Source organism: Emydura macquarii, unplaced genomic scaffold, assembly GCF_026122565.2.
Source record: "Emydura macquarii macquarii isolate MOO-44397 ecotype Brisbane River unplaced genomic scaffold, CSIRO-AGI_Emac_v2 contig_1253, whole genome shotgun sequence".
Classification (NCBI taxonomy): Eukaryota; Metazoa; Chordata; order Testudines; family Chelidae; genus Emydura; species Emydura macquarii.
The window spans coordinates 74,996,912-75,010,269 of NW_027131390.1; the positions used below are offsets into that span (position 1 = coordinate 74,996,912).

Genomic DNA, 13,358 nt, shown 5'->3' on the forward strand with positions numbered 1-13,358 from the left:
ATGATCATATTTGCAAAATGAACTGCAAAGAGTTTAACAGAAATTGTTTCTAAATGCATGATAAACCAAACATATAAAATAGACAAAGATTACAATAAATTTTTACACTACATTCAAAAACAGACAAACAAACAAAATCACTTCCCTGCAGCCCTTTCACTTACCTAACAGGTTCCATGAAATAAAATGAATCTTTCAACAGGGAACATGAAAATCTCAAAAGCATGCTTTATTTCAAAAGATAAGCAAAGGCTCAGTGGGAAAGGAGATGAGCATCTTAAAAAATAAATGATATTAAACATAGAGCATCTCCTTAATTATAATGCATTTAGAAACAAAAAGGCAGATGCTGATCCTTCCCTTCCCCTATTGAACTAGATTTCATTTATGTTCACTTTGATTTACTTAGAACAGCCCTAACTAGAGTACATTCTTCTTATTTGAGGCATGTTAACAGCATTACATTTTCTCTGATCGCTAAAGGAAGAAAAGCTGCAGCTGCTGCAGGAACAGACAGCACGCAGCACTGCTCTGCTGTCATCCAAAGCTTTCACAATGAACAAGACGGAGCACTGAGGCACATATGTGGTCAGAGCCCAAGGCTTCTGTATGCAGTCACCTGCCACAGTAATTCTTTTTAAAGGATCTTCCAGCTGAACTGAGTTTGTCTAAATCAACATTTTTCAATTAGCTTGCCATATTTTGGAAGGGGTGAAGGGAGGAATTTCCCTGCCCTTTTAGATCTGTTTCTCTGTACTGGAGATTTAAACATTTTAAACTGGGAACCTGGGAATTGTCATAATAGATCAGATCAATGATCCATCTAGTTATTGGGGCTAATGATCGGGCTGTAGAGAGACCTCATGGATGTTCATAGTTAGGCTCGGCAGAATTCAATTTTTTAATATAATTTTGATGGATAATATCATTGTTTAAGAATTTTTTCAAATGTTATTGATTTAAATTTTCACAGTTGCATGAAATTATGGCGGACTGTCAACATCACATCAAAATATACAAAATATATATGCTTAAATCAAGTTCTCAAGTAGCATTCTTACTTTGCCTATCTATAAATTTAGATATTCATTTTTTCATTGGTTTAGGTGTACATAGTGAAATCGATGTTTACCAGCATTTATCGATACAAATCAAATCCTTCCAATCCTGCTCATAGTCCAGTATCTTGTTTCTGACAACAGCCAGTACCAGATGCTTCAGAGAAAGGTGCAATGGACCCCATAATGGACAATTATTGAATGGGTGGATAGTTTGAGTAGAAATGGTTATTTATATTGGCTCTCCACTTTATTTTCCCCTTGCATTGTGAAAGGTTTGGATGGTGAAGAGAAAGCAGTATTCCTACTCCTTTAGCTTTTTCTCCTGAGAAATCAAACAAGTGTGATGAGGGATTGTGTCCTGTAAACAGAATGTGCATCTATTAGTATTAGTATTGCTTTGCATAGTTAGCCTTTCATTTTCGACCACTGTTCTAGATTTTTCGCTGCACAATTCAAATGAGAGCCAATTGTGGAGCTAAAAAATCCTGTGCAAACTAAACATTTGGATAAATGGAACTTAGGTATTGAAGTCTTTTTCCTTCCCAATCACTGCTCCAGTACTAGTGCTTGGAATAGCTTACATGTCCTGAAAACAGTTGTATTCATCTGTCACAGTGTTCCTAGCCAGTGATTTTATCATGCTACCTTTTTTGTCCCACTTAAAATCCAACATTTTCTTAGCAACCAGCGTCTTACCAATCAATATCATTAGAGAATGCTTTGCAGATTGAAAGCCTCGGTTCCAGACTTTCAGGTGGTCAGCTTACAGTCATGTTTTTCAGCACTAGCAGTTTTTGACACTGCTGAAATCAGATCAGAACTGATATAGAGAGAAAAGGTAGAAGGGTAAAATATACAACATAGGATTTAGCTAGCACTTTGCCTCCCCAGATCTCCAAGTATTTTTCAAAGAGGGGTAGGCATCATCATCTTTTCTCAGATGAAGCAACAGTCAAAAGATAAAGTGTCTTGCACACAAGTTAGGGGCAGAGTTAGGAATTGAATCCAGGTCTCCCTGTATTTAGCTGTGACACTGAGTACATTTGCCAGACCTGAAGCAGAGCGCTGTATAAGCTCAAAAGCTTGCCCCTCACCAACAGAAGTCGGTCCAATAAATGATATTACATCACCCACATTTTAGCTCTAATATGCTGGGATCAACATTGCTACAACACCGCTGCATACAACCTATGCTCAGTCCATTTTTAACGTTTGGTATTGTGTAACTATTCAGGATCGGAAACAAATGCTGTTTACCTTAGAAAGCTAAAATTCTGAACTTCACCTACTACTATACAGTTTTCTTTACTAGCCCTGGTAGATTTAGGTTCAAAACTGTCACTGGTCCCGTTCTTGCAATGCTTTTGGCACTGGTCCAAGAGCTTGCCAAGTCCCAAATCTCAAACCAATGTAATTTTCAGTCCCTGCAATGAACAAGAAAAGTTGCATCTACATTTTTGCATATATATACTTACAAAGACAAACATACTTGCTAATTACTTTTCTCCTGTTCTGAGTGCCCAACAAACCTTTGCTACAATGAGTTGCTCTCTGTTCCGTAGGCTAGAATGCAGATCAGAGCAAAAGCACATGTCCTCAAGCAGTTACTCAACTTCACTCTAAGAGAACAGCTGTTAAAAAGGTATACTCCCAAAGCAGACACAGTACTTAAACAATTCGGAGATGGATAAAAGATTAATTTGCGACTATCTTCAAATATAAAGTTATAGGAGACAGTTGCTGTCAGACACTCAGAATCAGAGAAAGCACTTTAAAAGATAAGAATCTAAATTTTTCCTTCTTCTAGTGTCCAACAATCCTATTATAAGATAAAGAGCAGGGAATAATCTCAGTGAGAGACAAAAAGGAACTGATAAAATTATCTGTATAATCCAGTGGGTCTCAACCTTTCCAGACTACTGTACCCCTTTCAGGAATCTGATTTGTCTTGCGTACCCCAAGTTTCACTTCACTTAAAAACTACTTGCTTACAAAATCAGACATAAAAGTACAAAAGACACAGCACACTATTACTGAAAAATTACTTCCTGTCTTGCTTTTACTATATAGTTATAAAATAAATCAATTGGAATATATTGTAGTTGCATTTCAGTATGATTGTTCAGGCTGTTTTTCACTTGTGAGCCTTGTCTGGAGTGTGAGCTCCACTGCCTGGGGTTGAAGCATGTAATTTAGCTTTGCAGGGCCTCCTGTAGCATGGGGCTCCATGCAATTTCCCTGCTTGCACCCCATAATGCCAGCCATGCACGTGCTAACCCCATAACCCATCCTGCGACACCCCTGGGGATCAAAACCCCCAGGTTCAGAAACACTGATCTAGATGAGTTGAATACCTCTCTCATTGAGAACCACTGGTATAAACAAAAAGAACTCTTACTGAGACATTACTGACTGTTGTACCCCTCTGCTGAACATTTCAGAGGGTGATAAGAGGTCAATCTTGTATTGCTTGGGCTGAAACCACATGCAGCAGCTTTGAGTATTTCTTCATAGGAGGAATATGGCTTCGGATGTAGAGCCTCAGCTACACAAGCCTCTATCCATATTACTACAGCGATTTATGTCTCATTTTCTACCTTGACATCAGACAGATTTCTTTCTTGGTTCCTGAAACTATTTCCTAGTGAACTTGGTTGGATTTCTTTTTAGATTTCACTCTTTGTAGTTTATCCAGATGTAGTTTCCTCATCGGAGATGTCAGTAGTAGATACCACTCGAGTTATAGCATAATCTTAAAGTGGAAGCGGAAGTGTTTTCTTCTTCTCTTAAAACTTAAGCTTTCCTTCCACAGATGAGCTACTAGAGTTACTGATCTAAAAAGGAGCATATTTTGAATTCCTCCTGTCCCTTCTTTTCATAGTTCAGGGGAAGATTAGGAACTACATGCTCTCCTCTTTTAAATAACTACTGCAGTACTGTTTCTAGTCTCCCTGCTGATGGTATTGCTCTCTTCAGAACAGCAAGTAGGAAAGAGGTTAAGAGAGCTGTGCTGCCCCTCATTTGCCTTTGTCATCATTCTGTGATTTAGTTGCTTATTGTGACTCAGGATAAAATGCTGATGCATTTATGCTGCCCATCCAAGCTAGACTCACTCAAAACCACCCTTCTCAGCTTGTGCTTTTTGTGTAGTTGGGTGTTCTGCATGCACCTACCATGAAGCCTTTTCTTTATGTCAAACAGAGCCAATTTAGTAGGATAATGAATTGGTGGCAACTGAGAGGAACATAGTTTGTTATAACTACTCTGCCAAGGTTGCATGCCCAGGAGGTCACATTTGGAGGGTCCTTGCTTCCTCTAAAGACTACAGGGATATAGGGTTGGAAATTTGGGAGTAGAAAGAAAGTTATCTGCCTGTAAACCAGTATAGCCAAAAGTTTCTGGAGGAAATTTCCTGAGATCCAGGCAGAATCAAGGAGAGGAAGGGAGGTTGAAAAGACAAACAAGTCCCCATTCAAAAAGCTCATGGGAATCAGTATTCTGTGGGGGCCAGGTTCCCTATTCCTGATGCCCATGGAACCCCTAGAGTAGCTAGTGCTGAATCTGCTGTTGGCCTGGGACACAGAGGTGCCCTTTTGTGGTGCTGTAGGGTTTGGCTAGCCCACTCCTTAAGCAATACCAGGTCCTCACAGACTTGCTGGATTGGTGGAAGGAGGGCAGAGCAGCTACATGAGATTTTAAGGATTCTTCCCACCAGCAGCAGTTTGCCTTCAATAGCAGAGGGGAAGGAGGTATGTGGGGAAAGAATGCTGGAACATTTCCTCAGATTCTGTTTGGTCTTCTTCAGCCTTGGATGGGTGGTGTAAGCTGTGACTCAGAGGAATCACATTCCTTAGTAGGAGGATTTTGCGCTTCCATTTACAAAAAAATATTTAAAAAAAAAAAAAAGAGAATTTGAATTAGAGTTAAACATAAAGCTTTGTGGTAACTGCTTATCTGGATTACCATGTCATTGCTGCAGAAGGCAGAAGTTTTTCAGTGCCTTCCTGGGCACCAGCCCTAGCAACTAACTGAAGGTCTCAGGCCTAGTCTTTCTCCAAGTCTGGTGAATGGGGAACAATTTATGGTAGGATGATCAGGCACTAGCAGTAGAATGAAATTATAGTAATGATTTTGGGAGGTGCTCTTCTCTCTCTCCTCCTGATCCTTTGAAGTTCTTGTGCTTAAGGACTATTTTGTCTTTAAGAAGCACTTATTTCCTGCTCCATTTTAGGCACTTTTGATGTCCTCCACTGTTGCAGGGGAAACTTGGAACTCTAAATTTAGCACTGCTCAGGTAAGCAAAGGAATTGGGTTTTTAAAATTTAAAAAATGCATTTGCCATAAAACTACCCATTTAATCTGAAAATTATAATCTGGTGGCTTTCCAAAAAGTTGTACAAACATTTGCAATGACTATTCCATATTTGTATTGTTTTGAACATATCTGCTCCATTTCAAGTAAAAATTGTTTTTTTAGGTGGCCACAAATAACTTGGAATCAAGCTGCATTCTCACCCATCACTACTGGAATAGGAGTGTGCAACCCAAATTCTGTTCTGGAAAACCTCTACAATACCACCAATGGCAGTGGTTTGGGACAGATGTAACAGAACAGAATTTGACCCAGCACTTGGAACTACATTAATAATTTTGAAGATGCGTGAGCCAAAATAAAATCCACCTCACTCCCCTATATCTGGTGTTCTCTCTGTTGCTAGCAGGCATAAAAAGTAGTAAAAACATTTACTGTAAATGAGCAAGTAGATGGGACTCAGAATTAATACAAGGAGCTGAAAAAAAAAAGCCCCTTACTCAATATTTTTTTAAAAGATAGCTGCTGGTCTGAGCAGAACTACATTTTAAACTGACTTGCTGTTACTGTAACTTTTTTATTTTGAGACGGGAGGGAGTTTGGCAACTTTTCACTTTCAAGTGTTCCACTCTTTTTTCATTTTATTTTACTCCTTTGCTTTGTCGTACTTGCTCAGATTCATAGGTTTCTTTACTGATAGCAATTGGCTTGCACTGCTATTTGCATAAGATGTTTTTAGTAAGTGATGAAATACATCAGAGAGCAGAAAACAGCACTCTGATGCTTCTACAACAAACCATCATACACAACTTTAGTTTCTTGACCAATGCTGTATAAACTGAAGTTCAACCACAGTATTTCAAGTGCAGCAAACTCTCCTTTAAATACTGGTTCAAGAAGAGGTTTAAAAATTCACTTGGTCTTCCAATAAAGTGACTAAGCAATTTGGTTGTAGCCAAAATGGATAAGAAATACATGGAGAATTTTTAGAAAGATAAAAATAACTTAAGAAATCTGTTAATGCTTATTCCATATATAATGAAAAGTTCCCATTAATATTTAATAATTCAGTGGAAAAACAGCAGCATCTTGGTTTGGTTTATCCTGGAAAATTTGATTAAATTTACTTAAATAGAAATTTGCTTTGCATTCAGAATCCTTCTAGTTTTCTATAGTATGCTTGTCATTGGAGTGTCAGTAATTGTTAACGTTTAACTCTGGTAAGGAGTGGGAGAAGAAATGTCCCAGTTCAACTTTTGTTGTTGTTGTTGCTAGTATCTAAGCTTGAGTGTAAACTTTTCCTTTCTCTCTCAGCATTTAAAAAATCCAAGATATGTAAGTATGAAAAGTTAATCCTATCAATGCAAATCTATGAGGATGGATGAAAAATCAATTGTTTTTAAAAATAAATATACATTTTTAATTTAAATTGGATTTTTAAAATTTAAATTAAATACAGGGTTTTTGTTCTTACAAATAAACTTATTTAAAATTAAATTTGAAATTGACAGTTTATGTTAAGGCCTAAAATTATATTAAAATAATTTAAATTAAATACAAAAAATAACATGATGCAGAACATGTTTGCCACTGAAGTTTTAAGAAAAGCCAAAGCACTGAGCTAGTGGAAGTCAATGGCTATAACACCTAGAACCAGACTTGGTTGAAGTGCTAAACCAACATTTGACAGCAGAAGCCTCTTCTGCAGGTACAGAGAGAATATTTTCTGCACTTTTGTTGATTCAACTAGTTCAGTACAAATACAAACAAGTTCATTCGAACTTAAGAAACTAGCAGAGTTGAAAAAGCAGGAAAACTTGTTTTCTTCTTTCAATCTGTGAATAAAAACTAGGTGTGAGTGGATGAGACTCACTAGTTCTAAAATCTTGAAGGACACGGTGACTGGAAACGATCAGTTCAATTCACTAAGTACTACCTACAGAGAATACTTCCTTTGTTTAGAAAAATCATTGTTAAATGCAAAATGTTATCAAACTTTTTGTATAAACTTTTCTTATGTATTCTGCACATTTAAGGTCATTTTACTTAATAAAAAAATTAAACTGCTGTTTTTGGGTATTTTTAATTGAATTTGAATTTCCATCCAAACAGAACTTGACACAAATCACAAGTAAAAAATTAATCTAGTAAATAAGAAATGTATCATTCATCACTTTCTAACATTAAAAAATGTAAAAATTAAGACTGAATAATTTAAGTTTAGCTACATGAATGCTTAAATAAATGTGTGTAAAGTGTATCCTGGTTAGCAAAAAGGAGCACCATTTTAAGTGTAAAGGCTGTACATAGTTGCAAATAACGTTTTAATGGTTACCAACTAATGAAAATCAATCTTTAAGAAAATAACTAAACACTACAAATGCAAAACGTGACTAAAATTCATTATTTAAATCATGATTAAAATCTGTAATTTAAATCACTTTGATTTCAACCAGTCCATGCTGAAATCTATGGAATAAATTGTTAGAGCAAGTCCCTAGAGCCTCTCTGTCAGTAGAACAAACAATTTCAATTTTAACTATACCATCACGTACATTACTGAGAGAAGGACTATTAAGATTGACACAGGGACCTGACTGACTACTACAGACAGGATTTTGAGAGGGAACAGTTATGCAAGAAAGGATGATTTACCCTATCAGACTTACATTTATTTCATTAACATGAGCTGTGTGGATAGTTGTAGTTGCTTCTGTGTACTTTGAATATTACAGCACCACAAGTGGTTTGTAAGTGAAGTACATAATCATAGTAAGTGGTGTGGGACTCATGGATCTGAAGGAGTGGCAAGTCATAAAGCAAAGTGAAGGATGATCTGGTACATCAATTCTTGTCAACCCTAGCATTAATTTAATTTGCAAGTTTTTGTTCTGGCAACTTCACCAAAAAGTCCAACTGTTAGAGCTAAGGAGTTAATGGCAAGTTTCTGAAAGCTGAGTTATAGGAGTTGGTTATGGGACTTCAAATAAATACCATCACAATAGAATGTGGAATATGATAATTAACATAAGCACGCTAAAATGAGAAGCTATGCCTCCAGAGGCTAAGCACACTAAAATAAGCCAATAGCTTAACCGTGAAGAGTTTTGGAACTATTACATAACACATAATATGTTACTGTTTATCAATGGTTTCAACAGGAATTACCTAGAGAGAGAATACCATGGATCTCAGTGTTTGGAACCAAATGTAAAGTCAACTTAGCATTCCATCAACAGCGCTTTTCTTACACACTATCAGTCGTCCTTCAACACAAACATACTAAAACTTTTATTCCTATAGGCAGGAGAGGAGGGGTTTTTTATATTGTTTAATTAGGATGTGCTCAGCTCCGATGAGGGCCATATAGCTGTGTATGGATGAGGCATGTCATGAACAGCAGAGGGCAGGAGAGTGAAATAGAATTTTGTAAAGATTTTCTAGCAGTTAACTCAAACTTTTGAAATAATTTGGTTTTATTTAAAAAAAAAACTTACCTCATGAACAACTGAACTATTAAAAAAGTCACTAACAATCTCAATACTCCAGGCTACGGTAGTCCAATCTGCTTCATCTCAAGCCTCAGTAAGCATCTGAACAAAACTGTACAGAAGACCCAAACACTTGCAGTATTAGTGCATCTTAGAATCTACATTCTTGTTTATTTCAGCAATAAGTGCCCCAAAACCTAAGTACAACCATCTTTAAACCTACAACACAAAAATAGAAAATATTCAAAATGCACAGAAAAGAACAAAAGAAAAGTCATCTTAAATGTGATTAAAACGTCACATGAGATCTTGCAATTAAGTAACGATTATGGATGTGATTCACAACACAATGTATAGAAATCTGCAAGTTTCCTGTACAGAAAGGTAGAATTCTCATGCTTGAGCAAGTCGTTCTAGGACTCTTCGGTAATCTGAAACAAGTTGCTGGAAGCTCTCTTCTAACTGTTCATGCTGCATGTTCAGATCTATCTGATTCAACTGGTTCGTCAACTCCTCTGGTCTCAGACATCTTCTCATCTTGGCAAGTTCTCTTTGCTTTTTCTAAGCAATTAAATAAACAGGTTTAAACACCTCATCACCTTTATTGGCAGTTATTAGTATTTTTAAAATTAAGTGAACAGCAGTATAGTCTCAAAAATTTACCATAAAAGTGTTTATTGATTAAATATATTCCTTTTATTAGTACACATTTCTTTCAGAAATGTCCCTACTTTTAAACAAGAGCAGTGGGAGGTTGGGTAAATTCTCCTGATATAAAACTTTTCCCCTTGAAAGCCTAAACAATAAGGTCAATAGTAAATTAAAAGAAAGTGATACTCAGATTTCTGTATTTTTTCCTGAAGCTAAGAGATTGGAAATGGTACTACTCATTTGTTCTTTATACAGGTGTGGTTGTGTGGCTTTTTGTGTGTTGTTGGTTTGGTTTTTAACAAAACCCATGTTATACTGACCTTAATTTTGGTAGCTGTCTGAATTGATAATATTTTATATATTACCATCTACCAGTGTTAACCAGGCCTATGTACTGTTCATAGAATATTAGGGTTGGAAGGGACCTCAGGAGGTCATCTAGTCCAATCCCAACCGAATCATCCCAACCAGGGCTTTGTCAAGCCAGGTCTTAAAGACCTCTAAGGATGGAGATTCCACCACCTCCCTAAGTAAGCCATTCCAGTGCTTCACCATCCTCCTAGTGAAAAACTTTTTCCTAATATCCATACTAGACCTCCCCCACTGCAACTTGAGACCATTGCTGTTGCTATGCTGCCAGACGGTTATATTTCCCACATAATCACCAATAACTAACTTTAACCACCCTTCCTTCACTATTTAGAAAACAATCCAAGAATAAGCAAGGAAAGCTTACTAGTTATACATGATGCAAAAAAAATCACATGCGAATGAATGATCAACAGTATTTGGGAACAGCAGACCCACGCATGCAAACACTAACAGAGGAGAATGATTAATGGAAACACATAATGGGTCACTTGTTGCACAATATAACAGACAGGAATGGCCCCCCAAAATGTTTCCTTACTAATTGGGTAAGCTCCTCCACCACCCAACTCTTACCCATCAGCACATCATACCTACCCTACTACCAACCTCCTTCTCCTCCAAACCTACTTGGAATTTAAAATATTGATTAAAGATAATATGGGACTAAGTACTTCCTCAATGCTGATGTCCACTTCCAGTTAGGAAAGTCAGGGAAATAAAGGAATTGCTATAGAGGAAGAGAGGAGGTGTCATGTAATCCAGTATCCTGTGGCCAAAGTGGTGTGCTTCAGAGCAAGTGGCAAACCCCCCACAAAATGGACCTAATTTTGCATTATTATAGCATAAATGCAGACAAAACAGAATTTCTGCCCCTAGTTGATAGTCAGCTTGTGCCCTAAACCATGGAAGTGTACCCACAGATTGAATGTCCTTTTGGTTTTTAAACTGCTGATGATATTCCTAGGAATGTCTCTCTATTCCTTTTATGAATATTAGTAAGCTAATGTCTCAGCGCTACCAAGAGGCAGTCTATTTCCACAGGTTAATTATTGTTTAAATTAAAAGGTAATTCTTTTTTCTCGAGTCGCCTCTTGTTCTTGTATTATAGGAAAAGAAGCACTCAGCTGGCTAACTCTAGATCACTTGCTGTTTTATACACATCTCCTTTCTTGTACTTTCCCCAACTTAATAGACAAATATTAAAGAGAAGGCATTCTTTAGGCTGACTGAAAAAGTAAATAGCCTGGAATGAAAATGAGCAATGGAAACTGTAGGCTGAATATCAGGAAAAATTAGAGGTCTGAAACAGTTTCCCAAAGAAAGTGGTGGAAGCCCACAACACCATTTTGGTCAGCTGAACTCAAACATAATACTAGTTTCAACTGATTTATAAAGTAGCAGCATGTTGTGTCAAAGACACCCTTTCTGAATGAGTGTGCAGTGTAGCAAGTCTTGGGATCTTATCCATATTGAGGGAGACAGTGTTCAGTATGTGGGATGTTAACATTCTAGTACTTGTGCCATTTGTCATTTATTTTTTGCAGTGGAATAGCACCATTATTCAGTTTTTTGTTCCTTATATTTCCTCTGAACTGCTACCAATACTTTCACCTGTGGGATGGGAATAATTTTATTTGCTAATGGAACAGTTTGCTAGTGCCACACATTTCTTGCTCTGGCCTCTCCCCGCAAAATACTCTTCAAGATGCTTTTCTGGTTTATTTTTAAGATGTACTTGCTCAGATGCACTGACAAATAAAGAGATAAATAGTCAGTGTGTGTCACGGTGAGAGTTCCTGCAACAGTTTGACTTTCCCACTGCAGTGTCACCAGAGAATTCTGATTTTCACTTATTCCCCCTTATACATTTTTTCCTGCAGCTTTTTCTGAATCCATTGTCAATTAATCTAAGATTTTTGCACACCCCTTTGCTCCTCCTATTTTGTGGGGCTAAAAAGGATTGAACCAGTATTCCTTGCCTTTCTACAGTATCTAATGGCCCACTACTGGGGTCATAGCAGTGTTCTTACACATTTTTCATAAAGGAACTAGCTACTGCAGTACACTGTTAGAATATTAATGAGTGCACATACCAGGATTCTACAGCTTGGTGTCCTTATGTCTAATATAAAAATACCAAGAAAAAAACCCCACTTATTGCTGTTCTTGCCTTTTCTTAAGTTCTAAATGCAAGTATATCAATCAGTGATTTTCTTCTAATCAAATGGGCATAGTTAAAAATCTAAAGGTTACCAGAAGTGAAAATGTTGAAAAGTCAGCTATTTAAATATTCATGTCTGCAGTTCAAGTTTGGTCAGTCTTCATAAGCCAATTTTTTTACATTAGTAGACAACAGCTCTTTAAGGGCTGAGAAGTCAGAAGAGATAGCTGTGCTATATAAAAATGTTTCATGTGAGAAAAACATGTTTTGTTGAAAGCAATTCATTCAGAATTGCGTTGCTTTAAAGAGATGTGCTCAGTGTCTTTATCTTCCCATTTGTGTGCATATGCACATCTCATTTCTGCTTCAGACAGGACCACTGCTTTGTCTCTCCACCTCACAGCACCACCACTGGTACTTCTACAACAATAGTATCTAGTTGAAAAGAAGGCACTCATGCATCACCAGCACTACAATCATCATCCTACATGCCTAGTACATTAGCAATGAATCACTCTTTGTGATGTCTATGTAATTATACCGTCTTTGGTAAAACAGAGAAGAGAAATTCTTAAGCAATTTTCATCCCAAAGCCAATCTCAAAGTTACCACATACTGCTTTTACATTCATTTCCCAGAAAGGAGAGAAAGCTAACAATATTTTGGATCACAGAGCCTTTCAAGTAGATTTGGGCTCCCATCTTATGAGAATTTTCAATATTTCAAAATACTTTTCCCATCCCAAATCAGGATGAAAAGTCAGAATCTTGAAAATTTCTGTGAACCAAAAATCAGGAAAAAAAATTCAGATTAGAACAGCTGAAAGGTTTCATTTTCATAATTTTGAAATGTTTTGTTTTGATTTAGAGCTTTACATTTTACTACATGGTAACAAATTTCTAAACAAAAAGTCATTTTGAATAGAAAAATGTTTCAAAAGTGCCAGAATAAGGTTTCAACATTTTTGAAATCTCCAAAAATAATTGAAATGGGAAATTCATTGAAACCATCTTTTGCCTGCAAACAGTTTAGATTTTGACAAATTGGCATTTTCTGATGAAGAACGTTTAGCTGAAAACTTCCAGAGCAGCTATACTTTCAAATAATTTTGTCTTTTTTTTCCCCCCAAGAAAGGAAGGAGGGAAAACCATTGCTCATTTCCATTCACCAGTATATACGTTAATGTTTTCTCAAAGTCTTGCTCTTAACACTATTCTTTGCAGTCTCAATGAAGTTGCTGTCAAAACAATTCAATCTCCCCCACATCTATATATCCAATTTCTTTTAGTTATTTATTTAGAACAGTGTCT

The 13,358-nt window shown here is 36.8% G+C and overlaps 1 protein-coding gene across 2 annotated transcripts in view; it reads right to left on the reverse strand.

The window, feature by feature from the left end:
- Window positions 1-9,003: 9,003 nt before the first annotated feature.
- The window catches only part of HAT1 (histone acetyltransferase 1), a 39,433-nt gene continuing 35,078 nt past the window's right edge, over window positions 9,004-13,358 (reverse strand). For both annotated transcript variants that reach the window (XM_067549249.1, XM_067549247.1), the window contains one exon: window positions 9,004-9,425. In XM_067549249.1, coding sequence (XP_067405350.1) covers window positions 9,258-9,425 — 168 coding nt within the window. In that variant the 3' untranslated portion in view covers window positions 9,004-9,257. The remainder of the gene's footprint in view (window positions 9,426-13,358) is intronic.